The following is a 27586-nucleotide window of genomic DNA, read 5'->3' as shown; positions in this document are numbered from 1 at the left end:
TGTTCTCTATCTTTTTCTAGTGAATTTGCATTTAAATTGTTGAGTTTAATCAAGATTTAATTACCTTTAGCCACTATGAATGATACTTTGAGTTGTTTGTAAATTCTATTTATTTCAGGTAGTATTTGGATGGATTTGACAGAGTTTTGTAGCAGAAAAGGAAGAAAGCGAATGATGCTGTCAACCCCAACCTCTTTGCACTTAAGCAGAAATAACTTGAGTTACAGAGATCCAATTGACGTGATTTTAGTGGCATTAGAAAGCTAACTTTCAGAGCTTTCCAACGATATATAATAGTGTGCCTCTTTTCTTCCATTTCACTCTGCCTCCTCCACGCTAAACTTGAGCTTTCTCAAGTTCAGCGTAGAATCCAACGCATAGAGGAAGAATCACGTATCATCCCACGCTGAACTTGGGTTAATCCAAGTTCAGCGTGGATTCAAGCTCCAAAGGACACATATTGCTCTCACCCACGCTGAACTTGAGAATTCTCAAGTTCAGCGTGGACCTTAATGAGTCCAATGGTCCCTATGCACTCATACAAAGCTGCGCTGAAGTTAATTAATTTTGATTTTATTTATAATTAGGAAAAGATATTATTTTAGTTTTAGGAAATATATTTTACATTAATTAGGATCAGATATAAAAGGAAAAATAATCAACCCTTCATTTTTTTCTTTTCTACCTCATTCCGCAATTTACAGTTTTTCAGAATCCTAGTTTTCTCTCTAAGCCATGAGCAACTAAACCTCCATTATTAAGGTTAGGAGCTTTGTCTATTGTATGGATTGATACTATTATTTTTCTATTTTAATTCATGTACTGATTTATAATTCAAGAATGGTTTTCGTTCTTTATCTCATGAATTCTAGTGGAACGGAAGTATGATCCTTGTTCTAATTGAGTTCTTGTATAACTTAGAAAAGCTCTTTACTTGAACAATAGCTTAAAAACATATTCTCCTAAATTTAAAATTATCTGGACTTAACAGGATACTTGACATATAATCCTCTTATATTTGGATAATTAGGGTTTCTGTGGCATTTAAACTAGAATTGAACTTCACCCTCTAATTGGAATTAAGTGACCAAGAAATTGGCGGTTGATGAATTTTAGAGGAGACTAAAATGGTCTAAGGAATTAGGGTTTAGTCACATACAGTTTGCCTTGAATTAAATCTTGCATGATTAAAATAGTTAATAAGAAAAGTCAATCCGGAAAATAGATATCTCTGAAGCCTTAACTGTTTCTCCCATATTAATTACATCAGTTTACTGCTTTCTTTGTTAATTTTATGAACTTACTGTTAATGCGTTTGAACTCTCAAAACACCATTTTCTGCTTGTCTAACTAAGTAAATTAATCAACCATTGTTGCTTAGTCCATCAATCCTCGTGGGTCGACCCTCACTCACCTGAGGTATTACATGGTACGACCCGGTGCACTTACCAGTTAGTTCATGGTTATAAATTTCGCACCAACAGTGAATTTGTGAGACATCAGGTCGGGATCTATACCAGGCATATTGGAGGCTTTCCAGGCGAAGAGGCCAGAGTTTCTTCGTAAGAAATCAACGAGCTATGCTTTTAGACATTCCTCTAGGTTGACCGTTATACTCGTTGTCTTTTCAGCATGATCCCCGATTTGCACTTTTTCTATCTTCTCTTCAGGTTGGAGACATATTTCTTCCCGAGTTTGGATACCACTGAGTTCAATAGTGTTGACTTCTTTTCCACCTGGGCTACCTTTAAAATTAAGGCTTTTATTATAACACTTTTGTGCCAGCTTTTGATCTCCCTTTACGGTGGCAATTTCTTCTGCAGTGAAAAACTTCATACACAAGTGAGGTGTAAAGACAACTGTTGCTAGTCAGTTTAAAATGGCCCGACCTATTAGAGTATTGTACGCTAACATGATGTCGACCACAATGTAGTCGACGCTTAACATCCTTAACTTCATGCCCTTTCTAAAGATGGTGTATAGAGAAATAAATTCAAGAGGTTGGATCGGCGTGTCCCCCAGCTCAAAGAGGTTATCTGGGTATGCCTTCATATCCTTTTCTTCTAGCCCAAGTTTGTCGAAAGTAGGCTTAAACAATATGTCCACCGAGCTCCCTTAGTCCACCAGGGCTCTATGGAGATTTGCATTGACGATGATTATTGTTATCACTACCGAGTCATCGTGGTCAGGTGTCACCCCTTGAGCATCTTCTTTGATGAATGAGATGGTTGGTAAATTGGAAATTTTGTTGTCTTCCCCAACTTGATATACTTCTTTGATATGCCTTTTACGTGAGAAGTTTGAGATTCCTCCTTCATCAAACCCTCCATTTATCATATGAATGTGGCGTTCAAGAGTATGCGGGAGACGTTCTTGCCATCCTCCGTCCTCATGTCTTTTCCTCTTTCTTTGATCATCCGATCTCTCGGCCAGGTACCTTTCTAACCGATCTTTCCTGGCCTGTTTTTCTATTATGTTCTTTTAAGTCATAACAATCATTAGTGGAATGCCCATACAACTTATGATACTCACAATATTCTATCCGACTTTTGGCCATTTCATGCTTGATAGGCCAAGGAGTTAGAAGCTTTTCGGTGTGGCATATTTTTCTGTAGACATCTACCAGAGAAACTCAAAGCTTTGGTCAGGATTGTCGGAAAAGCTTTGCAACGAGTTGTATCAAAAGCATCAGCTAAGTACATCCGACTTTTGAAATTGCTGAGGTGATGCCTCAGATCGGTTATTTCGTCGTCGAGATCCATGTCGGGAGTTTTGAAATTTCTAGCAATCCTGGCTTGCATGATCTCTTCAACAAACTGATTTTCACCTCCAAGAGGGCTATCCTCCCGATCTGTACGATTACTTCGTCTTCGGAGATCGGCTTCCAATCTCAAGAGCTTTTTTTCTAGCTCTTTTCATCGTCGTACTTCTCTTCGTAATTCCCGTTTTGCTTCTCGTTATCGCTCAGCTTCCATCTTGAGTTGTTCTAATCATCCACAGTGGCCATAAACTAATCCTAATATTTCCGTCGGATGGGGAGGTTCTTCATCTTCGTGCAGGTGGACCTCTGAATGAATCCTCCGCGGTTGAGGATTTTTCGATGTTGCTTCTGATGCACCACTATTTCGTGGTACATCTTGTGCTTAATTGAGTGGATTTTATCCACTATTCTCACACTTATTTATGTAAATTGCATGTTTTACATTTTCCTTCTTGATTTTGTGCTATGATTGAAAACATATTTCTTTGGTCTTAATTTAGCTAATTTTAATCCTCTCTTATTATCATTCGATGCCTTGATATGTGTGTTAAGTGTTTTCAGAGATCACAAGGCAAGAATGGCTTAGAGGATGGAAAGGAAGCATGCAAAAGTGGAAGGAATACAAGAAGTTGAAGGAACTGCAAAGCTGTCAACCTTGACCTCTTCACACTCAAATGGTCAGAACTTGAGCTACAGAGATCCAAATGAGGCTGTTTCAGTTGCATTGGAAAGCTAACATCCGGGGCTTCGCAACGATATATAATTGCCGTAGCTGCCTTGTAAGACCCGATTAATTAACGGCTAATTAATCCATAAATGAGAATTTATTCTAGAAAGCTAAAAATGTGATTTTTATGGCTTAATATGATAGAGGAGATTGAGACGAGAATTTTGGTACCAATTTTATAGAAATCGGACCAAGATTAGACCGAACGGGCCAAACCGGGCCAACCGGACCCAAAGTGGGCCCTTGGACCACCTAAACTAAACCAAAACCCTAGTTTTCGGTACTCTCTCTCCTCACAACACTCTCTTTCACGCTGAAATGGAGGCCATGGAGGGAAGAACACTCTCTCAAGTTCTTTCTCTCATTTGATCTTCAAACCACCATAACTTTTGATCTAGAGCTCCGATTGTCGCATCGTTTGCGGTGACGCGTTCACCGCGGAGAGCTCTACAAAACCCATACAATCAATCTTGAGTAAGCCACGTTTTGCTCTTCGAATTTCCAGTCTTGTTTTCGAGTTTTATGAGTAAAAATGTTGAGATTTTAGACTCTTTGATGTTATAGGACCCAACTCTCTTGAAGGAGAAGATTAAACTTGCCTCCTTGGACCTTGGGTGTGGTAAGATTCTCAACCCTAGTGTAATTTGTTGTTTTATGATGTTTGGGTATTGAGATGTTGTGCATGGGTATGATGATTGTAGCTTAGGTTGTGCGTATGTGAATTTTGGGGCTTGATTGAGACCTTGAAAAGTTTGAAAAAAGAATTTTGGTGGTAAAAATTTGTGCTTGGAGGTGTTAAGACCTAAAGGGCTTGTGGATAAGTGGTTTGGAAGTGCTTCGGTTGAGCTTGAAAAAATTGGCTAAGGTATGGTCTCGGTTTCTCGTATCTAATATATAATGTGGTAGGAAATACTTAGGCTAGAGGCCCTAAGATAGGCATTGAATTGTTGATATTGTTGAATGGTTGAGATATATGATGTGGTCATATATGTGATAATGATTATTGATGCCTTGATGGTATGATGTATGAGAATTATGCATGTTGTGATATATGCTTGATGAGTAATTGAGGTTGAATGGTGGGTGACACCATGTTGGTGGTGAGTATGATATTGAGTGTGTGTAATAATGGTTAATTGGAAATGGTATTATTGGAAATTGGGATGAGAAAGTATGTATGATATGTTTTTGTGTTTGTATCTTGGCCATATGATTGGGAAGTGTTAAAATGGTGGGATGATGTTTTGTGACTTGTGGTGAAGTGTTGATGTGTGAGTTGAGGAGGCTTGATATTGATTTTAGTATATTTTGATTGATTTAAAAAAGGGTTGAAATTGGCATGTTTTGGTTGATTTTGAAAATAGTTGAAAATGACTTGTTTTGAAAATGGCACCTTGTGGTTTTGTATGAAAACATGGTTTTTTGGGCATACTTTGGCGGAACATAACTTGGACCGCGGATCCCCGTTTTGTACCAAACTTGTTTAGAAATGAAATTAGATCTGGGATGTCCATATCGTTGAAAGAACAGGCGGAAAAAGATTTAAAATGAGAAAGTTATGTCCGTTGGAAGATTGGGGGTTGAATTTGTAAATTCTGCAGCTTTTAACTTAGAAAATTTTTAGCAAAATGACCCTCCGCGCGTAGGCGTACTTGGCGCGTACGCGCCATTTTTCGAACAGGCACCATCCACGCGTGCGTGCGCGTGGCGTGTGCGTGCGCGTCGATGTGATGCATCCAATGCCCAGCAATTTTCCCGAGAGTTGTGCCAAAGTTGTGCCAGTTTTGTGCTTGGGGCACAAATGTACCCGCGGGTGCGCGTGGCTGACGCGTACGCGTCGTTTGGCTAATTTTCAACCCACGCATCCGCGTGTATGACGCTTGCGCGCCGATGAGCTTTGTGGTCATCCACGCGTGCGCGTGGAGTGCGCGTACGCGTGGCCCTTTTTTCATCCCAAAGTTGATTTTTGAGTTTTAAAAGCCAAATTTCACACTTCTAAGCCTCCGATCTCACCACTTGTGTCTTAAATCATTATGATATGCCTAGCAATGAGAAAAAGAGCTAGGGGATGTGGTAACTTGCGAGTGAAGCAAGGGAAAAATAAACGATCAATGAGGATCAAAGATGATTATGTGAGATGCGGAGGATGGCGGTGGAAGTGCTTGTTATGCCATGGGCTGAAGGGCCGTAATTGTTAATGAATTGGCTGGTTATGGATTTAACCGTGGGTCGGATGGCTGGATTATTGCCGTGTTACGGCGGAGCCATGATTATGACTAAGTATAAATGCATATATGCTGTTGAATGAATTGTGAATGTTTGCACTTCAACTATCGGAGATGAGAGTTTTCCTGGGAGAAAGAAGTGGCTAGCCACCACGTGCTCCAGGTTAAAACTAGAAGCTCTTTTGACCCTATGTCGTCAGGGTGGCCGGGCACTGTGAAAGCCCCGGATGAGCTCATCCCCATAAATATTCACCAGTGAGGGTGATGAATATGGATCATGATTATTATCAAGTTTATATTGAGTATAAGTCGAGTTGGGGAGGCACGACAGAGGGATAGTCCGATGGTTAGCTACCAGGACTTGTCGGGTTGGCTCTATAACCGACAGATGATATCATCAGCCATTAGGGACAGGCATTCATCATATGCATACTATGTGAACTGTTTGAGATTGCCTATTTGACTGCATATTACTTGCTATTTGTCTAACTGCCTTATTTGTTCCTATTTGTATATCTCTTGTCTGATATAACTATGTTTGCTATATTATACTCCTGCTGGTGGTTGGGAAGTTTGAAGGAATTGGAAAGGAAAGTATTAGTTAGACTGAAGAATCTTTAGTCAGATGCCCTTTATGGTTTAGCTTGTTTATAAGCTTGATTTTATTTGGACGAAGTCCTAGGATTACCTTCGGCTTTTCTCTATTATTATATATTATATATGTGGAAGCTGTTACCATACTGGGAACCTCTGGTTCTCACCCATGCGGATTTTATGATTTTTAGATGCAGGACGTGAGGCTTCTCACTGAAGTATGCTGGAGATTTCTGAATTAGCGAAGATCCTTTGTTCTCGGGACTCTGTTTTGTTTTTATGATTTCCCTTAGATACCTTATCTCCATTGAATAATACAAACTGTGATGACTCCTCTTATATATATGTATGTATGTATGTATGTATGTATGTATGTATGTATGTATATGTTGCTATGCTCGAATCGGTTATCTTCGCAACCGGATTTTGAGTTTTGATATTCCCGTTTTTGACACTCTTTTATATATATAATCTCGCGCTGGTTTATCCTTGTTCGTTACGTTATTGATCAGAGTGTTGCGCTTTTTGAGTTACGATTTTTGTTTACCCCTTTTTCTTAAAAAGGCTCCTAGTTATAATCATTTTTCACAATACTATTCGTACTAAATTTTTATTTTAGAGGTCGTAATACCTTGCCATCTCTGAATTATGACTTAAGCATAAGACTCTGTATGGTAGGGTGTTACATTATGGTATCAGAGCAGTTCGTTCCTGTAGAGCCTGAGGGACGGACTGACTATGCTTCTGTGCATTCTCTGTATGTGTGTTATGTGCTATTAGTATATCTGCTTGATATAATTGGCATAAACGTTCATGAGCATGCATTTGGGACTTTGAAGCACTAGACTTCTGATATTGAGACTGATCAACTTAATATCGATTGTTTGTTGTGTATAGGAACCAGATGGCGCCTCGTGGATGCGCTAGAGGCCGTGGAAGAGGTCATAAGAATGCTCGTGCGCCGAAGATTAACCCTAATGACCCGGTGAACTTTATGACTGCGTTGGAGAACATGGCTGCTGCTATGCAAGCCACTGCTGAGACTCTTGGTCAACGGCTGAACAACCATGGTAATGACGGAGGTGGAGTTCAGGGCCCGATGACATTGGCAAACTTCTTGAAGGTTAATCCACCTAAGTTCAAGGGAACTACTAGCCCGACTAAAGCCGATACATGGTTTCAGGCTATGGAACGAGTACTACAAGCGCAGGTGGTGCTTGAAGGACAGCGTGTTGAGTTTACTACCTATTTGCTCACTGGTGAAGCGTCGCATTGGTGGCAAGGAATCCGACGTCTTCAAACCACCATATAATTGCCATAGCTGCCTAGCTGTTGGGCGACGCGCACGCGTGGATCACGCGTACACGTGACCTGGCGAAAGTTCAATCCACACGTACGCTTGGACGACGTGTACGCGTGACATGTGTACGTACTGGACGTATCAGAAATCAGTGGAGGCGATTTTTGGGCTATTTTTGACCTAGTTTTCGGCCCAAAAAACACAGATTAGAGGCTACAGAATGGGGGAATTCATTCATTCATCATTCAACTTTCATTCACAGAATTTTAGGTTTTAGATGTTGTTTTTAGAGAGAGAGGCTCTCTCCTCTCTCTTAGGTTTTAGGATTTAGGATTTCTCTTCTACTTTTATTTGTCTTGGTATTCTAGTTTATTGATTTTCCTTATTAATTACTTTAGTTTATAAATTCTCATGTTAGATTTGATTTTCCTTTTAATACAATTTGAGGTATTTCATATTTATTGCTTCTTCTATTATCTGTTATTAATTAATGTTTGCAATTGGTAGTTTGGATTTAATATTCCTTGCTAGTTTTCTATGTTTTTATGTTATGCCCTCCAAGTACTTGACAAAATGCTTAGAAGGATGTTAGAGTAGGATTCTATGTTCTTGGCTTGGTTGAGTAATTGGTGACACTTGAGATATCAAACTCCTTTGTTGATTGATAATTGAAAGTTGCTGATTGATTTGGATTCCACTAAAGCTAGTCTTTCCTTAGGAGTTGATTAGGACTTGAGGAATCAAATTGATTAGTCCACTTGACTTTTCTTCATTCATTGAGGGTTAACTAAGTGGGAGCAATGAATAATTCTCATCACAATTGATAAGGATGATTAGGATAGGATTTCCAATTCTTATACCTTGCCAAGAGCTTTTCTAGTTATTAGTTTATTCCTTTTGTCATTTACTATTCTTGCTTCTTATCTTAAAAACCCCAAAATAGACCTTTACATAACCAATAAAAAGAACACTTCCCTGCAATTCCTTGAGAGGCGACCCGAGGTTCAAATACTTCGGTTATTATTTATTAGGGGTTTGTTACTTGTGACAAACAATCTTTTGTACAAAAGGATTCTTGTTGGTTTAGAAACTATACTTTCAACGAAAACTTATTTGTGAAATTCTAGACCACACAAGGAACCCGTTGGTCAGCTTCCCTGTGGGGGCATTCGTTCTTTCTCGAGGTGGAGGTAATGCTAGCGTCAAGTCGTCATGGTGGGGCTCTGGTTCCGACTCAAATGTCGTGTGGTCGTCTTCATATTGGTTGTCCGCCATACGCGGATATAGACTTCCACGTCTCCGACAACGATGCTAATGTTCCCGGGATTACTTGAAACAGTAATTTGGGTCTGAACGTGAGGTCTAGACTCCTTTTGAGGCAGTGTCCAACTTGTGCTGGTGCTGAGGTGCTGCCAACCGAGTTTCTCGTGAGGAGGTGAGGGGTGATACCTATAAGAGACTCCGATTATTAAGTTAGCAAGGCTTTTGAGCAGATTTTTTAGTAGATTGGGACTTGAATATACGTAAAGGGTGTTAGTGTATTTATAGTAGAGTGGGTAACCACCTTTTGGAATAGTTCTACCTTTGAAAGTGGATAACCGTTCCCTTTATCTTCGGAGTTTGTTGAGATCTACCTTCTAGATGAGGTAGAGATAGTAGGAGATATTTAGCGGATATAGTTACTTATTTAAATAAATAAGGTTAGACTACCTGTGTCTCATTTTGAACGTAGAAATCTAAGGTTTAATTATTTTTTAGTTTTTATATTTTATCAAATTTTTAGTTAAGTAATTAAAGTTTAAAAATTTATAATTAAAATTTTATACTAGATTTTTAATATTTATTTTTTAAAAAAATAATAGAAATTATAAAGATGAACAAATTAATTAAATCGAAATCTAATGCAATTTTGTAGAGATTCGATTAGGTAGGTGATCTGTAATCTCTGTGACTGTGACCTGTTACTTCCCCGCTTCAAAGATTTAGCAGCGCCACCCACATGTAACACTGACAACCCAACGTGCATCCCACCGACTGAACCGTGTCGGTAACGCAACTGAACCACCATCAGCCTCCACGATACACAAAGCACAAGAAAGAAACATTCTGTGCATTAAAATAAGAGTTTTTATTAAGGAATCTCCTAAAAGCATTAGTAAAACGTATTATAAAAGAGAATTTTTTAACTTTAAATATTAATATGTTAAAAACAAAAAGTTTTTTAATTCTTTTAACTAAATATTTTGATGATAATTTTAATCTAACCTTTAAAATAAAACAAAAATTTGCTAACAAGTATTTGCTATTTTAAAAACACTAATTACAAATACCAGCTATAAAAAAATTAATAAAAAATATAGATTAAATAAACAAATAAATAATTCATCCATTCATTTAATCAAAACCCCGTTAGGCCTTAACCCTTTCTTACCCCAAGTTCTTCGCCATCTTTCTTTCTCCAACTTCCATTCTCTTAAAACTTCCCCGTCTGGTATTACCATTTTAGAAAGAAACCCACACGGTACACGCGCACATACTCACTCTATCTTTTGGATCCTCCATTTTTGGTTGATTTTTTCGCGTTCTCACAATTCTTTCCGTTTCTTCTCAACTCACAACCTGATAACTGCGGCAAACTCTTGCGCTTCCACCGCCACCGCGCACTTCTTTCCTTTCTTGCGATGGCGCCGCGTCTCTTCGCATGCTTCAGCAAGGGCGGCCGCAGGGACACTGGCGGAGACGTGGAGAGGCACGTGACGGCGGACCTCACGGCGGAGGAGCAGAAGCGCGGGGGACCAGTTGTGGTGGAGATGTTCTCGTCGCAGGGGTGCGCGACGTCGCCGGCGGCGGAGCTGGTGTTGTCGCGGCTGGGGAGAGGTGACTTCGGGCTGGAGGTGCCGGTGGTGGTTATGACGTTCCACGTGGACTATTGGGATTACATGGGCTGGAAGGACCCGTTTGGGTCCAGCCAGTGGACCGTTAGACAGAAGGCTTACGTGGAAGCTCTTGGGCTTGATACCCTGCTCACGCCTCAGATTGTGGTTCAGGGAAAAGCTCACTGTGTTGGAAATGACGAGAATGCCCTCATTCATTGCATCACTTCTGCCCCTAGATTCCCTTCTCCTACGTTCCAGGTTAGCAGTCGTATCATTTATTTCTTAATCAACTGAAGATTGAAACATGAGAGGATCCAAATCTAACTTCTACATGCTAGTCCTAATCCTTAAGAATGAGGTGCAAATATCTTTTTCCATGGGCATTTCTTTTGTCCATGTTTTTTGTGTTATTTTCCGTTTTGTTCTTTTTTCTTGCCATTGTTCTTTCTCCTTTCTCTTGTTCTTTAGTTAGATGCCAAACGTATAAAGCTCATATATTATACCCTTATTGTAAGGCCTTAATAGGGTTTTTTTCTCAGTGTCACTCATCATGCCTGTTTATAGGTTCTACTGATCTAATGTTTAGTTAGCTTAATCAGCTAAGATGGAAAAGATATTTAACTTGAGAATGAAATCGAAAATGATTCAAAGTATATCCAAGTAAAGATTTTAGGTAATATTTATGTGTTTGTATTAATAGAAAAATATATTCATATATTTGTTGAAATGGAAGAAGCTTTGCAGCGGACTGGAGCATTTTCCTTAATGAAACTTTTTTTTATGATAATTGTTTCTCAGTTTAATAGGAAAAATTAACAATGTTTTAATAAAATCAACTGCTCATAGTTACTATTCCCAGCCAGATTTTGACGGAAGATTTGCTTGGGCAAAAACCATTGGTTGAAATATTGTTGATGGTTTGACTATGCCAGTGAATAAGATCAAAATTTTCATGTCATAATGATTGGAAATTTAAAGATTTCACTGGAGAGGAAATGTCCTAATAGTGTTTTTTCTTTTTTATTTTTAATAATGCTCTCTTAAATCAACACCAGCTCCAAAAGGGAAAATAGAATAACAAATGTACCTTAAGAGCCACTGTATCACTTTGGTCAAAAAGTAAAGTAGAAGGCTTTCTGTTAGGTGATAGATCCTAAACGATGTTGACTTATGTGATTTTCGATCACAGTTCCTTTATCTCATCTCCCACCGAGTGGTCTCAATTTGCTTACCTAATAAGTAATAATGCCATAGTATCCATGCATGGTTGAGGAAGTTATGTTGTATTTTTCATTAATTGTAAGTTGTGTTGTTTGTACTCCCTATTCGTTGCACAGCATTGATTCACACTCCTCTACCATGATTTGTCGGACCTATATGAAACTGGTTTCACACATCATTTAGTTATGGTAGAGAACGAATTTGACTCTGTTTGAAAAGATATTATGAATATCATTTCTCTAATTATCTTCTTTGAAACTAACCCCATAGCCGAAAAACTTCATGGTTGAGATGTCACAGCATTTGCTGTATAGCATTGAGTGATTATTTGTAAATGCACTCCAATCCAACTAATTGCGACAAAGACAAGCTATGTCAATGACAGATTACAAACAGTTAGCCGAGAATATCTTAGTATAAGAAGGAAAAAAAATGCAAGCTGCTTTCTTGTTCACTATTTTGTTTTAATTGTTAATTAATCAAGATTGCTTGTTATATCAGGCTACTTTCACGAGGCCTACACCAGATTCATTGCAAGTGTCTCTAAAAGGAACACTGAGGACCAAGGTGGATAATCAAGGTGCCAATGTGATGGTAGCTTTATATGAAAGTGGTTTGGTCACGGACTGTCCGAGAGGGGAGAACAAAGGGCGTGTTCTATCCAATGACTACGTTGTTAGAAGACTCGAGAAGCTCTGCACCGTCAAAGACATATCTGTGAAAAAGACGGTTTCTGGAACTGTTAATTTTCCGTTGTGGGAAGGATTCAACGGCAGCAAATGTGGTCTTGCTGTTTTTGTACAGAGCAGGTCTTACCAGATTTTTGGTTCACAAAGTTTTCGGCTGCCGGATGATATATGATGCTGACGTTGATGCATTAGTTCTGTTTATTCTGATTACTATACATTGATTGTTTGGTAGGCTACATATATGTGTAAATAGTGTGTTCCAGTCGTAGGCTACATATTTTGTTGGTTTATTTCCTTAAACTTTGTCATTCCTTGTGATTGATTCTTTAGTTAGGAGATTGAGAGAGAAATTCAGAGTTCTCCCATTTTTTTTTTATTTTTATAACTGGATCTAATATCGAATTCTACGAGTTGCTTTTCCGTCTGATGGTTGCTTTTTTTTGTGTGGAGAATCTATCATCAATGTCTAGTCTGGTATGTGGTTATTCAACAATTTCATATTTATAAGTAACATGAGGGTGGCTGAGGCATGTGTTGTAGTGGCAAAGATGTTTGTCTCAAATGAAGCCACACCAGATTCGAATTCTAGTGTAGTTGCTAGGTTAGTGTGTGAGTGTGTTGTGTGTGTGTGAGTGTGTTGTATGACCCAAAAAAAAAAAAAAGTAACATGAGTTCTGAGTTGGCATATACAATTTTAAGAATATTGTTTAATCTAAAATGGTTCAAGTTGTGAGCCATAACTCAGATTAAAGTTGGCAAATACAATTTTATGAAAAATCGACAATGAGATCATAAAAGAACCTATAATATAAAATTTTACTCCTAGTCTTATGGTCCCTTATATAACTAGCAAAAATTCCATTTATATCCTAATTAAATCAACTTCTGTACATCCACCCTTTTCTCTCCTCCCTCTACTTCATTTTCTACTTGAAAAATTAAAATTGGTAGTTTAAACCAAAAAATAATTGGTGACCCCAAAAAAGTTGAAAACCATGCTTAGATGTTAAATTGCGGTGAGTATAGCAAGACTAATCTAACTTAAGTGATTGAATGGCATCGGTATATTTAAATGTGTCAGCTGCACCAAACTTGCGTCGCTGTTCGGAGTTTTCTGATGAAGAGTCATCGGTGGTGCTAAATTCTTCTTCTCCTTGGCTTGTAGCAGGTGTGGAGGAGGAGGAGGGATCATGCATACTTTTACATTGGCATGATGAGGTGGCAAGCATCGTCACTTGTCCATGGTGAGATATTTCAACAACTACTCTGCCATCATCATCTTTAGGGATGGGTTGTTTCCATGGCTCTCCATCAATCCTCATGAATGTGAAGTCAGCTTCGCCCTTATGAAACTCGAAACGGATTCTACTCGTCTATGTCATCAAAGAAGGAAGGAAGGAAGGAAGGAAGAGTGAGAATTAAAGAAACCATACATTACCATTTCTTCAAGCACAAAAAATGTCAGAGAAATTAAAAGAATACTAGAGAACCAAAACAGCTTTACAGTGGAACATTTTTTTTTTTTCCTTTTAGGCTGCATCTGGATGCTGTATGTGAGACAGGAATACAAAAGACATAATTCGTTTGGTTGGGGTGACAGAGATTTAGAGATGCAATTTTTCTATCTCAAAGACAAAGACAAGAATTTATGTCTGTCTCTGTCTTTGTCTCGTGTGTATTTCTATCCTAGAAACATTATCCAAAGGCAGCCTTTTAATTCCTGATCGACTTCCCTATGGTAGGAGAATAGTTATGGTTTGAGTTTCAAGCTTTTGGAAAGGATGAAAAACAATGAAAATTATTCCGGAAACCAATGCCTCGTACCTGTGCCAAACGAGTCCCATGCCCCTTTGGTGCAAGCAAAAGAAGACCATGCCATGCGTCTCTAAAACCAACCACCTCAAATAAGCCATCATCCACATAAGGATTAGTAAGGTCCCTCTGCCAGATAAAAGAATACAATGATCCAGTCAGTGTCTAGTTCTGCGCAGTTCTTTGATGAAAATTTGTAGTGAAAGATACAAATTGGATGCAGAATTCATCAGAGATGGACAACATTTGGGACTTACGTTAATTGATTTCTTTCTGTTTGGTGTCCCCCAAGGATTTAGTCCACCAGCAAAACTGGGCAAGTTGAGGCAAACTATTGACCTTGTGCTGCAAATAGAAAGTCAAGCTCTTACATTAAATTGGTTTTCAAAATTAAAAATAGGGAATATATTTATATGCATAATAATGTATATAATAAACAGAATCGACAGATTTATTTCCTTCCAAAATCCAAACACATAATTCGCCAAATTCTACCAGTTGCAGTATGCTGAATAAGGCAAATTTGCAGATTTAGGGCTAGTTATTCTAGCGATATGCTGAAGTTTCATGTATAAATTCTGAAACGGATCTTCGATGGGAAATGAAAACATTTAAACAAAATTATTCAGAACAGGGCACTCATAGAAGATTTTACGGTATTACCACTACCTACCATTATTCGCATACAATACATCTATTGAATCAGTTCAAGTGCAACATATTTCAAAAAGAATAAGTATAGAAAATTAATTTTTGATTAGTCAATATTAGCTAATTTTTTTGTTGTAAAATTATATTTTTAATTCTGATTTTTTGAAGGTTTTAGGGTTTAGGGTTAGAATTTAGGATTTAGAATTTAAAATGAAAAATTAATTTAAAAGATTGATTGATATTTGTTGACAAACATTACTTTTGAAATAATCCATGAATCTACATTTTAGAACTCCGTTACCTTTGTGGTATATTTAGATCTTCCCACTGACCATGCTTTTTCATTATCTTAACCGTTGCCAGCTGAGCAATTTTCCTGAATTAAAGATTCCAAATTAGACCACAGTGATATAAGGCAAATTATAAAACTAAAATAGAACAAAATTGCAAAAACAAGAAGTGTCCAACAGAAACTATCACCCCAAAACACAATGATATCTAGAACTGGAAGCTATGCCAGTCACAATTTACTATCAAAGAATCCAAACTACTTGGCAAAATTTGAGTTAATATTAAAAATTTAGCATATCATCACCAATGTTTTATGCTAGACTATATTAGTGTAGATATGTTAATCTGGTACAACAACAAATTTAGCATAAAGCATGAGATCAACGAAAGTTTCAAATATCAAATACTCTCTGCATTTCAATTGCAATGGTTGAGGACTGCACGTAGGTATTAACCAAATTTAGTGAAAAATCTACTAGTATATAGTCGGATATTATTGTGATAAATAAATTGTACTTATTTTTTTCTAATGAACTAAGTTATAATAACTGGTGATTATTTAAATACCAACCACGCCGAAGATTTCAGAGGAGCGAAGAACCATCCTTGTGTACAACCAAGCCTCAAATAGCAACTCTGGTTACAAAATGAAAAGTAACATAGAGTAAAACATAAGTCGTATAGCATGAAAAGAATCAAACCATATATGATGTTTATAAAATAAAGTAAGAACTTGACATATTATCAAGTCACTTGTTAATTGAAATATGTCTTGAATGAATAAATTCCAGTAATTTTATCCAAAATAGATGTTGCATTAAACATATGAACTAAACACTCTAAAGAAACTTAATATGACATATGCTGTTTATTAATGTCACGTAAGAATAGTGTGAGAGAATAGGGTGATGCATCCCAACCACAAGAAATTCATCTAACGATGTACTGGTTTGTAAACTAAAGCAAGCAATTGACATATTATACTGTCTTCAACGAATAAATTCTAGAAATTTATCTAAACTAGACGTTACAGTAAACAATAAGAACTAAAACTTAAGGAACATGTAACATGTGCTTAACCAATTTGAAAGAAACAAAAAATGGCAAGAAAGTTGTTGTCAGATCAAACAAATAGAAATCAAAATGTTGTGCTTGATTAACTTGAACATTCTTATGTTACATGTGAGTAACTAGGTACCTGATTATATAACTGATGTTTAAACCTTTCAGGATGCAACTTCCTTTCAGAATGAAATTTATATGATACTTGAGCATCCATTCCTGCATGGAACACACACATTCAAAGGGATACTTGCTGCTTACACTAACCTAATACCCTAGATCTCATCTTTTCCCAAGGGATACCCTATTGGCTAAGCAACTTTGGCCACTTAGAATTACTTTCAATGTACACTTATCGAAATTTCAGAAATGCAATTGTGGCCAACACATTTAAACAAAATTATAAGATAAGTTTGATTTTCTTACCAATGCTAAAATAATTCCAAAATCCCCCACGGTAAGTGTGATAACCCTCCTGAGAAAATAACGAGTGACAAATAAGCATCAAAGGGATGGTGGTGGACTTGTTTAGGAAAAGAGAATAACAAGAAATAGCAAGCAAGAAATGCAAAAGAGTAAAGTGAAGTCTGATTTACAGTTCAAGCCTTCCAAGACCCTAACACCCAACATACCCAAACAGAAACAGAAGAGCTTCAATAAACAGAGAGGGGTAAAAAAATTCCAATCACCAAAATTATTATTACTTCCTGAAAAACGTCTAAAATGTCTTCCTTAAAACGATTTTGCAGTGTATAAATCAGGGACAAGAGTTCTTCAATGGAGAAACAGAGGTCATATTCGAAAGAGAGAAGATATTTCAACAGTGAAGCACTTTTGAAAAACAGAACAAGTTGTCTCATTTATAATAGCACTATTCTATTGCTATGGACAGCCTCCCAAGAATCTTATATTTTTCTATATTTCCTTCATGGAATTTCCAATTGTATAATGACAATAAATTCTTGAACTTAGAAGTTTAATGCTCTGCACATGATTTTCAATGAAAAAAAAAAAGTGAAGAACAGAGGACTGACCAAGTTTAGTTTATCTGTTGGAGAGACAGGATGACATGGATGCATAGCATGCGGCAGCTCAACAGGCGCAATATGCTCGCAAGAACCTTCTTTTGGAGTCTTCATTCTCATTATAACATGCCAGCTGAAAATCATTTTGACCACTTAGAAATAAACTAAAAAAAAAAACAAAAAAAAACACCAAGGGAGAAAAATATCAATAGGAAAATAATTAACATAAGATTCCAGTTATATTAAATTCTGTCATTGTACAGGCGGATCAGACTCCCATTATTCTTTTTGATTTCTTACTACTGAAAATTGCGACTTTGATAGCCATATCATTTTTTGGACTCTTGAAGTCAAGTTGAACAGTTGTTAACAATGAAGTCAAATAATTGTGCATTTATGTGAAAGGTGTCACTACAATTGGAAACTCAAACAAGTAGGGGAAATACCTGTCTATTTTCAGTTCCTTTGCATCTTTTACTTGATTCAGGAATGACATAACAGCTTCTTTGTCAGTACCAGGATTTTTCCTTCCCTGAACGTACAATAAATCACACTAAACTTATGTCCCAATTCCATCACAGAGTAAAGTCAAAAGTGGGAAATTACTCTTAGATATGAGTTGATTAATATATCAATCTTGTAAGTCGGGCATTATATATATGACCGCAACCATGAAGAATCTGGTGTCCAAGAAAAAAACTTGGACAACCATAAAACTTTTTACAAAATGAAAATTGATCCAAGTCTTCATAGTAAGGTAACAAAATGCTCTATGATTTCATATACAGATGAGGAAAAATTAAAAACAAAGGCCATCAGAAAAATCCATCGAGTTATCACCAAATTAGTAGATTTTAGCAGATTGAGAAAATAGGAAATTACCCATCCAAATGAAAAGGGGATATTGTTTCCGGTTCCCAATGGCACTGTTGCAACTGGTGGTGGCCGATGCAACTTAAGATCGGCGACAACTCCCATAATCCAGCTCGCCGTACCATCTCCACCTGCAACCTGATTGCTATGAATACGTTAGAGATAAGGAGTAATTGAATGTTATTAGATACAAAGATTACTAGAGCATGCTAAAAATAGAAAGTACATTTATCAACGTACAATTATTCTCAATCTTTTTTGAATTTCAGCAGCAAAAGTATCTCCATTGTGCTTTAACTTTTCTAACTTGGAATAAATCCGATGCAGCACCATATCGGGAGCATTTGATCCCAAATCAAAAACCTTGAAAAATACAGAATCACCTAAATCAATATCAATATAACCAAAGATAATGTGAAAAGTTGTAGCTCAAACAGCATATCAAATTTAAGTCAACAATTTCAAATACATTGCAACCCGCGGCAACCACAAAATAAATGTACCTACCTGATTTTTGTTGAGGAGGGAATTATAGGTAGTAAGAAGCTCGCCACCAAGCTGACCACCACTTTTGGAGTTTATGAAAACTATCAAAGGGCATTCTGGTATGTAATAATCATTGCGAATCTTTGCTCCGGGGACGAGTATGTAATCCGGAATGGCAAAATCCTTCATTCCTCCAATGTTATTCTTGTAAGCCATCAATGTTTTACACCTGAGTAATTTCATCACACAAGATAATATGTATCAATAATCGAAATCAATATTTCCTATCAACCTTTTAGGCCAAAAGTACAACTGTTCAAATTAATTAAAAAAGAAATAAGTTCATGAAAAACTTAACGGTTAAGTCTAAAAGTGTCCAACTCTAAATAATTCTAATAAGGAGAGGATGGATGCATACTTCGAAAAAGAAAATAACTTAGCGGAAGAAAAAGACTTTCGGACACTGAAGTCTTCGTATTTGCGCTTAGATAGTTCAATTTAGTTGAAGTTGATAAACACAACAGACAATTTTTCTTTTATCTTTTTCAGCAACGAGGATTGGTGCATTGCTTCGTGTCTTAAGCTAAAGACCAAAAAGAGAAAGAAGAAAGTTCCTTTACTGAATCGAACCACTACCTCCTAACCAACAGAAAAAATAAAAAAAAGGCTCACGCGTCTTAACTCTGTCCCTTTGCTCTTTTAACCAACTTGGCGAAAATTCAACAAAGGAACACCGAAATGTCAAGCATTTTATTTGTTAAAAGTTACAACCGACACCAAAACCATCATGCAAATTACGTAATCGCAGTTATTCTAATCGATATGATTCCGCCAAAAATAAAAAGTGAAAGATAAATAAATAAACAAATAAGTTGCAGTTTACTTTTTATTTGTTTAGTTTGCATCAGCCACAGAGGTCTTTGCTGCGATAGTTCAAACAGGTATCGCAGAAAGTGAGACTTAGTTGTAACGAAAAGAGAATCAGATGAATTAGAAAAAAGAGAAGATGCTTTACCCAAACTTGATTTTTTGCTTCTGTAGAGAGAGATATTCTATATCCGACGAATGATCCACGCTAAAATATAGTGTTCTAGTGAATTAGCCCAGAAGTAACTGTAGATTCCTTCTTCTGGTAGAGCAATGCAATCAGCAAGCAGGGAAAAGAGAATTTATTTAAACCAAAAACTGTTTAGCTTTTTGCTCCTTTCGTTTGCCTTTCCTTCTTTGGTTCGAAATGAGTTTTGGAAGCTGATTTAGATTTTAAAAATTAGAAATATGTTTTAAAGATAGTTTTTTAACCTTTTCGTCTTGGTAAAGGGACCCACTGAATATGGAGGGAAAAAAAAAAAAAATAGATTAAATCGATGACCTGGAGTATTATGCCACGTCAGCAGAGTTTTTCATATCAGAAAGACCGAAACTGTGAAGAGCAATAATATAACAAGAAAATTTTAAGAATATTAACTTGTTTTTCTAATTATTTTTTAATTTGTATATAGAAAATGTTAAATTTTTACTTTTTGATGTTTTAAAAAATAATAGATAACTTTAATTTTTTATTTTTAAATATTAAAATAGTGATATTTTTATTAATATTTAAATAAATTTAATTATTTCAAAATGTTATTTATTATTTTTATTAATTTAAAATTATATTTAATCATAAAGTACAAATATATTATGTAATACTTCTAATTTTATTATTTCTGCATAGTATTTTAACAATTTGACACATATTGAGTTGTATGTTCTACGGTCCAACAACATAATTCATAAAAATTAATAATGTGAAAATTTCAGTAAAAAAATCAGATATTATGAATATAGATCGATTGTATTCTCACTTTTTTAATTTTAAAATGGAAGTAAGAAAATTTATTGAAAAGTATGGTGCTTAATATTACTGTAATAGCTATAATAATGTATATCTGTTAAGTGTAGGGACTTCATATAAGCTTTTAGTTGATGCTAATGATTTTTTATTTTTAATAACCTGTGACATCGTCAAGAATTTAATAGATAATTATTTAGCTTGTATTGGAGTTGCTAATTGGTCAAGAGGTTAACCATAATCTTCCTTTTTTTATTTTGTAAAAATTCTCTTGTTAGAAAATCAGGTAATGCATTTGATTCTCCTTTAATATGCTCAATAAAAAAAATCAAAACATGATAATATAGCTTGCCATCTAGCAAATATTTATTTAGAAACTAAATTTTTAACATCATTCTTTAATATATTAGGAGCTGCTTTGCAATTAGTTATGATTAAAAAGGTTTTATTGAATAAGTCTTCCCGAAAACATGAAACACATCAAACAATGGCTAATATTTTTTTTAATGGTAGCATAATTTTTCTGGGCTGAATTCCATACAGCCAAATGATATTTAACTATTTGTTCTTTTGAACAGTTTGGAAGGACTTGTTTAAGTATTCTTTCATACCCTAATTCTGAAGCATCTGTTTTTACGATTAGACTTGCTTTAGGGTCTGATATACTTAAACAAGGAATTTCTTTTATTAAATATTTAATTTTTTGAACTATTTTAGACATGTCTTCTGTCCAAAGAGGAGGATGTTTTCTTAGCCTTTTATACAAAAGTTCACATAAAATTCTTATTCCTGATAAAAATTTGGCTACATAATTAAGACATCCTAAAAATTTTTATAATTATTTTTTGTCAATAATTTCATTTGAAAATTTTTCTGCAAATTCAACAGATCTCTTAATCGGAGTAATTGTTCCTTGAAAAATTTCATATCCTAGAAACCTTATTTTTGTTATAAATATGTTCATTTTCTTTTCAAATAGGACAAGACCATTTTCTTTTATAATATTAATAAATTTTTCTAGGTGCTGAATATGCTTATTTATTCCTTTAAAGTATACAAGAACATCATCTAAGTAGACTATGATAAAATCTATACATGCATAAAAAATATTATTCATAATTTCTTGAAATTTACTTGATGCATTTTTTAATTCTTGAGGCATTATATTTCATTCATAATGTCCAAAGGATAATATAAAAGCTGTTTTATATCGATCTTCTTCTTTTATTGAGATTTGGTAGTATCCGAATTTTAAATCAAATTTAGAGAATATAGTAGCCTTACTTAGTCTTTTAATTAAGTCATTATTATTTGGTAAGGGATATCTTATCCATTTTAAGGCTTTATTTAAAGGCTTATAATTAATTACTAACCTTGGAGCTCCTCTTTCGATTTCTGAAGCTTTCATTACATAGAATCCTATGCAACTCCAAAGATATTTTGATGGCCTAATTAGTCCTTTATCTAAGTATTTCTGATTTTTTTTATAATATGTCAATAATTCTTTGTTTATTTGTATTGGTTTGACTTTAGTGGAGATATCTTTTTCATTAAAGTCATCTTCATAGGGTAGAGATATTTCATGTAATTTTCTATAATGAAAAGCTTTTGGGTTTAGGCTACACAAGTCTGTTTTTTATCCTATCTTCTATCTCTTTTATTAGTATCTGAATTTTTTGACTTTCTAATTGTTGTTCTATTTTCTTATATATAATTTCTTGGTTCATGAAACTAACTTGTTTCTTTTTTTTCTTTCTATTATATTGATTTGTGAAGTAGTCATTTGTTATAGTAAATTTAGTTCCTTCCTTTTTGGTTTTTGTATAAATTTGAATAGAATAGGTTGGTTTTGTATACAATAGGTGGTTACACCATCTACATCTACCGTAAAAGGGTATAATAGTAGAGTGAAGGAGTTTCCTAATATAACTTGTTGAGATATTCTTTTTGCTAGAAAAAAAGTAGTTGAAAAGTATACATTTTTCTTACAAATTTTTGCTTTATAAATCTTATAGTTTATGTCATTTTGTCATTTTCTGCTTTGATAATAGTTTCAGTTGTTTTTTTATAGTACTTGGTAGGTATTAATCCTTTTTTGATAGAATTTACATATGCCCTGAGCCTATCATAACTATAAACTCAAATTTCTTTATTCCAATTATTATGACTATAGGGGTATACCATTTTTGGTTAACTAATAATGATAATTCATTAATATAATTAATTGGATTTATAATTTCTTCTTCTTCTTCTATTGATTCTAATTTTTCTTTTTCTTTTTATAATCTTAGTATATTTTCGTCTTCTAATTTTAGTACTCTATAATCAAGAGATATATTTTGTTGTTTCAATTTAGAAATTTTGAATTTTAATATTTTTATCTCTTCTTGTAAATGTTTTAAAGAAGAAACTTTAAGTGTTCTAAATTTATTATATATTTTCTTAATTTTTGCTGGCCTTATTTCTTCTTCAGATTTTTCTTCTTTTCTAATCAGATTATTTAATTGAAATAAGAATTCATCTTTTAAGGGAGAATCTCCTAATTTATCTATTATAGAAATTAAAGTGTTTGTTTGTTCTCTAGTTAAAGTATTGATTGACTTTTGAGTTCTCGTAAATACATTTAAAAATTTTACACAACTATCACAGTTACATATTCCTGGTCCTAGACACGAATCTTTCTCTATTTCAGAAGACTCTAAAGAAGATGGTATATTTAATTGTTGTATAAAATTTTTTGAATCATCAGAAGAATATTCTTTTTCTGTTTCGCTTTCTGATTCATTGTCGATTAATATAGCCGCTAAAGTTTTTCTTACTTCTTCATTACTAATTTTATTTTTTTTCTTCTGTTTTGCAGTTATTGACATAATGACCTGATTTTTTACACTTTTAACAAACTATTTGTTTCTTATTACTTTTCTTTTAATTATTTCACTTTTATTTTTTCTGTAATTTTCTTTTGATTTATTTCCTGTTGTGTAAGATTCCTTCAATTGATACCTATACCTATTCCCAAAAGTTTTTGTATTTCTTTTCTTAATGACTCTATTTTGATTGCTAGGTGCTTTTTCAGTTGTAATGCCATATTGTTGACAAAAATTTTCTAATTCTCGTTTATTGCTCATATTTTCTTTTCACATTTTCTCTTTTAATTTAGTGTCAGTGCATATTTCTACTTCGATTTGTACTACTATATTATGTATTTGGCCAAAAGTTAGGCCTTCATATGATATTTGAGTACCGAATAAAGATTGTAATTTTTGTAAAACCTTTTTAAAAAGAGTTTAGGTAGGGCAGCTATGAATCTTTCTTTTCAAAAAGGACTGCTGCATCATCTCTCCTCATAACTTTAGAAATAAAAATAGCTTTATGCCATCGATAGTCAAACATTGTAGGGCATCGTAAGTTCATTAGTTGGGTTCATTCTGTCTTTAAAAATATTTGGATCTCCTAGAAAGTTTTTTATAATTATAAAAATTAAGGTTGTTGTGGCGTCTTGTGATTGGTCTTCTGATTTTATATTACTTAGGATTAATTCTCTTTCTGGTATAGTTAAAAAGTTATCCCACCATCCTTTTAATTGCCCCGTGAATCCTTGTGTGATCATGACAGCTACTTCCCTATCAGTAGCTCGTTTTGTCTTATAAACAGTTGATGTCATAGTCATACTACACATTAGATCTAAAATAACTTGTTCACTTAACCCATCTAAATTCCATTCTACTAATTCGGATCCGGTAAAATTATTTTGTACTAGCTGTATTCTTTCTTCAAGGCTTACGTCAGTTGGGATTGGTCTTGGATAATAATTTCTTAGTTTTGGATAATACTGATTCTTATGTGTCATTTTGTTAATTTCTATTGTATTAACAGCTGTTTTTTCTAGACTTATGAACTTAAGTTTTTCTTTTAACTCGTCAATGTCTGCTTCTACATTTGTTCTAAGTTTAATTACATCAGGACTTTGAAACTTATATATAGGTTTTTTTATGGGTTTAAGTTGTTCATGTTTATGTTCAATTCTTTCTATTTGATTTTTCATAATATCTAGGATTGTGTTGGTGTAGTTAAGTTGTTGATGTACCTTTTTAATATCTCTTTTGTCTACACTTCTTTCTATTCCACTATCTTTATACGGAGTGATTTTTAGTTCTAAATTGTATGCTACTTGTAGTTTTATGTTTTTTTTTTGTGGATATTGAAATTCTACGATTTGCCATGTACTAATTTTTCAAGTAGTAGTTGTCTTAGTTAAAGAAAAAAATTCTTTTTTAAAATCATGAAAGTAATTTTTGTCCTGTATTTTTTATCATTAATATGGTATTCTCTTTTGTTGAAGTTAGGGGCTATAGAGAGGAGTAGTGGGTCCTTGTCCTCGTTGGAGGCCTGCGATCGTAAGAGATGTGACGCCAGTGGTTATCGGGTTGGAAGGTGTGCTAATTGTGGGTAAAAACAAGATCGCTCATAACTACTGGTGGTAATTATGATAGCGCTTTGAGTGTATCAATTAATTGGCCATGAGAGGCTCTTTTGTCTTTAGAAGTGTTAACAATAGGGCCATTCAAAATTAGAAGGGATTTGTAATTGGTTCCCTCCACATGAGGACTGTTGGGAACGATTGTGCAAAAATCAATTTATTTAGTTTTGAAAAGATAATTTGTCACTTTAATACGAAAGAAAAATGTGTAAATTATGTTGGTGAATGACTTAATGTGTGGTAACAACGAAAAAATTATCTCACATTAATCTCCGTCAACTTTTAATTACACGCAGGGACGGACCTACGTTAAAAGAGGAGGAGGCATTTGCCCCCACAGAGTTTTAAAAAAAACTAATACTTATATATAACCTTTTATTATATTTTATTTATCCAAATAAAATATAAATAATTTTTTTGTGTTTTATGTACAAAAAATATTTTATTAAACTTAACATTTAATAATAATTATATTGTTAAATTTGATTTAATATTATGTATACCATAAAAATTATAATAAATAAATTTTATAATTAAATATGAGATAATAAAAAATAAAATAATTGTTTAAGAATATATATAGATATATAATATTTAGTCGTATTAAAAATAAAAAAGTCATTATAAATTATTTTTTTATTATTTTAAATATTATACTGAGTGAAATTATTTTTTTATTATTTTAAATACTATAATAAGTGATTGTGTGTATGTTTTTAATTCTTATCAATATGTATGGATAGTTCTAATTTAAAATTTTAAATATGTCTAATTAAATTTGGGTTGGTCGAGTGATTAGTTTAATTGTCCATTTAAATAAGTGTTGAGAGTTCAAATTTCATTTCGTGTGTGTAGCAACTCATTGACCATCTTAAATAAAACTCAAAGTCATGATAGATTAGTTCTTAATTTATTGAATATTGTGAAGAACAAAAAAAATATCTATACCTAAATTTTATTATTTTTTTGCCCTAATGACTAAATTTTTTTGGGTCCGTCATTGATTACACATCTACATTCATAGTCATCTTTAACAGGTGTCGTTTATTTATTTATTAGTCAACTCTTTAGCCATCATTGGCCACCTCTCTTCTAGCCACCAGAGAACAACAGACATATATATATATATATTTCTCATTTCAGTCTCACATAAAGTTACTATCATTACTTTTTGTTTTACTGAAAAGTTTTTTCCTGTTCTCTTCTCCCTCTTTTTTCTTTGAAGAACAAATAAAAGGATCCCTTTCGAGGGTTGCCGTCGCCACACCAACCACAAGTCAGCGGTGGCCCTCTCCCCTTTTCTTCCATTCCCCTTTCGCTCATTCTTTCTTTGTCTCTATTCTTTCTGTTTCTTTCTCTTTTTCCTAATCTTTGATCTTTCTTCTCCCCTCTCTTCCACCCACCTTTCTTACCTTCCTTTTTTCTATTTCATTTCTTCTTCCTTCTTATTCCTTCCTTCTCTTCTTCTTTTTCTCTCTATTTCTCTCTTTTCGTTTCTCTCTTTCCTTCTTCTTTCTCTTCTCTCTCTCTCTTCTTTTTTTCTCTCTTTTATCTATTGTCTTTTGCCTAATTTTATCACTAAATTTTAGCTTTTAATAACTTTTTTTGGTGTTTCATCTCTTTTGTAGTATTTTTTATTTTTTTATGGTGGTTTTTACTATAATAAAGCATCTTTCTAAATCTAAGAGAAATATACTTTGAAATTTTTTTTTTACGAAAACGTTTTTAGATTCGAAAAATATACATGCCTATTCGGACAAGAAGACATATCCTATGTATTATAACACATTTGTGTTTATTTACAAATGAGAAAGACTCCAACTTGTCTCTATTTTCACTCATTAAGATTCTTTATAATCAAATATTGTGTCTCGTCTCAGTTTATAGTTTAACATAGAAAATATTTATTTTTTTTAGATTTAGAATTATTATTTTTTCTACTATTTTTTAAGTACTATTTAGCTATTTCTATGAATAAAAATGGTTTTTTAATAAAAAAAATTTACCATCGTTAATATTATTGCCACGGTCTTGTAGACTTTTAACTTTTTCTAATTCATTTTTTTTTTAATTTGTACTATTTAAAATAATACTTTTATCATAAATAACCACATAGCTGTGAAAAATAAAAAAAACGTATACTTGTTACAATGATAAATTTAGTATCGATACAATAAAAATATGGACAAATAAAAATGCGACTTGCGGATTATATTATTCGTATAAGCATTTAAATTTTTATTTAAAAATATATTATATTATTAAAAAAACTTAAACATAATTATTTTTATCTTTGACAAACATTGTTCTTTTAAATTTGATAAATTTTAAAATCAAATTAACTTTAATTTATGAATTTAAAATTTTAAGTAATTTAAAACAAAAAATCTAAAAGATAAATCTGAACCAACAAGAAAAACCAATTTTTCATCTTCTTGTCTTTTTAACTTTGAGCAACCATGATGGCATTTGTGATGGAAAAAGAAGAGTTCGTGAAAATCTAAATAACATTGTCACATTTAGTGGCGGAGTTTGAAACAAAATTTTGGGGCGAAAATTTAACATAAAAATTTAATAATAATATTTATATTAAAATAAAATTTATAAATATAATTATTCTTTAAGTTTGTTACTAATAAGATAATAAATAAATAATTCTACAGATAAAAAATATAAAATAGT

At 33.9% G+C, this 27586-nt stretch overlaps 2 protein-coding genes across 5 annotated transcripts; one reads left to right on the top strand and one right to left on the bottom strand.

Moving 5' to 3' along the window:
- The first annotated feature begins 10020 nt into the window (after positions 1-10020).
- On the top strand, positions 10021-12972 carry LOC107478314 (uncharacterized). Its single transcript, XM_016098453.3, has 2 exons — positions 10021-10741; positions 12206-12972. The coding sequence occupies exons 1-2, from the start codon at positions 10289-10291 to the stop codon at positions 12563-12565; spliced, it is 813 nt and encodes a 270-aa protein (XP_015953939.1). The 5' UTR covers positions 10021-10288; the 3' UTR covers positions 12566-12972.
- Positions 12973-13082: 110 nt separating this feature from the next.
- Positions 13083-19762, bottom strand: LOC107478313 (diacylglycerol kinase 1-like). 4 transcript variants are annotated; one of them, XM_016098451.3, is made up of 13 exons: positions 19609-19762; positions 18615-18822; positions 18348-18470; positions 18117-18245; positions 17681-17766; positions 17244-17367; positions 16636-16684; positions 16346-16428; positions 15719-15783; positions 15158-15232; positions 14463-14550; positions 14218-14334; positions 13083-13766 (listed from the first exon to the last, which is right to left on the bottom strand). In XM_016098451.3, exons 2-13 carry the CDS (start codon positions 18807-18809, stop codon positions 13425-13427), a joined length of 1476 nt encoding a protein of 491 aa, XP_015953937.1. In that variant the 5' UTR covers positions 18810-18822; positions 19609-19762; the 3' UTR covers positions 13083-13424. The 4 variants fall into 4 exon arrangements, with proteins under 4 accessions (XP_015953937.1, XP_052115505.1, XP_015953938.1 ...); XM_052259545.1 differs by lacking the exon at positions 19609-19762 and adding an exon at positions 19477-19506; XM_016098452.3 differs by lacking the exon at positions 19609-19762 and adding an exon at positions 19012-19069.
- Between the last annotated feature and the right edge of the window lie 7824 nt (positions 19763-27586).

Source organism: Arachis duranensis, chromosome 3 (assembly GCF_000817695.3).
Source record: "Arachis duranensis cultivar V14167 chromosome 3, aradu.V14167.gnm2.J7QH, whole genome shotgun sequence".
Classification (NCBI taxonomy): domain Eukaryota; kingdom Viridiplantae; phylum Streptophyta; class Magnoliopsida; order Fabales; family Fabaceae; genus Arachis; species Arachis duranensis.
The sequence above is the reverse complement of the archived record's forward strand: the minus strand, read 5'-3'. Positions and strand labels throughout refer to the sequence as shown.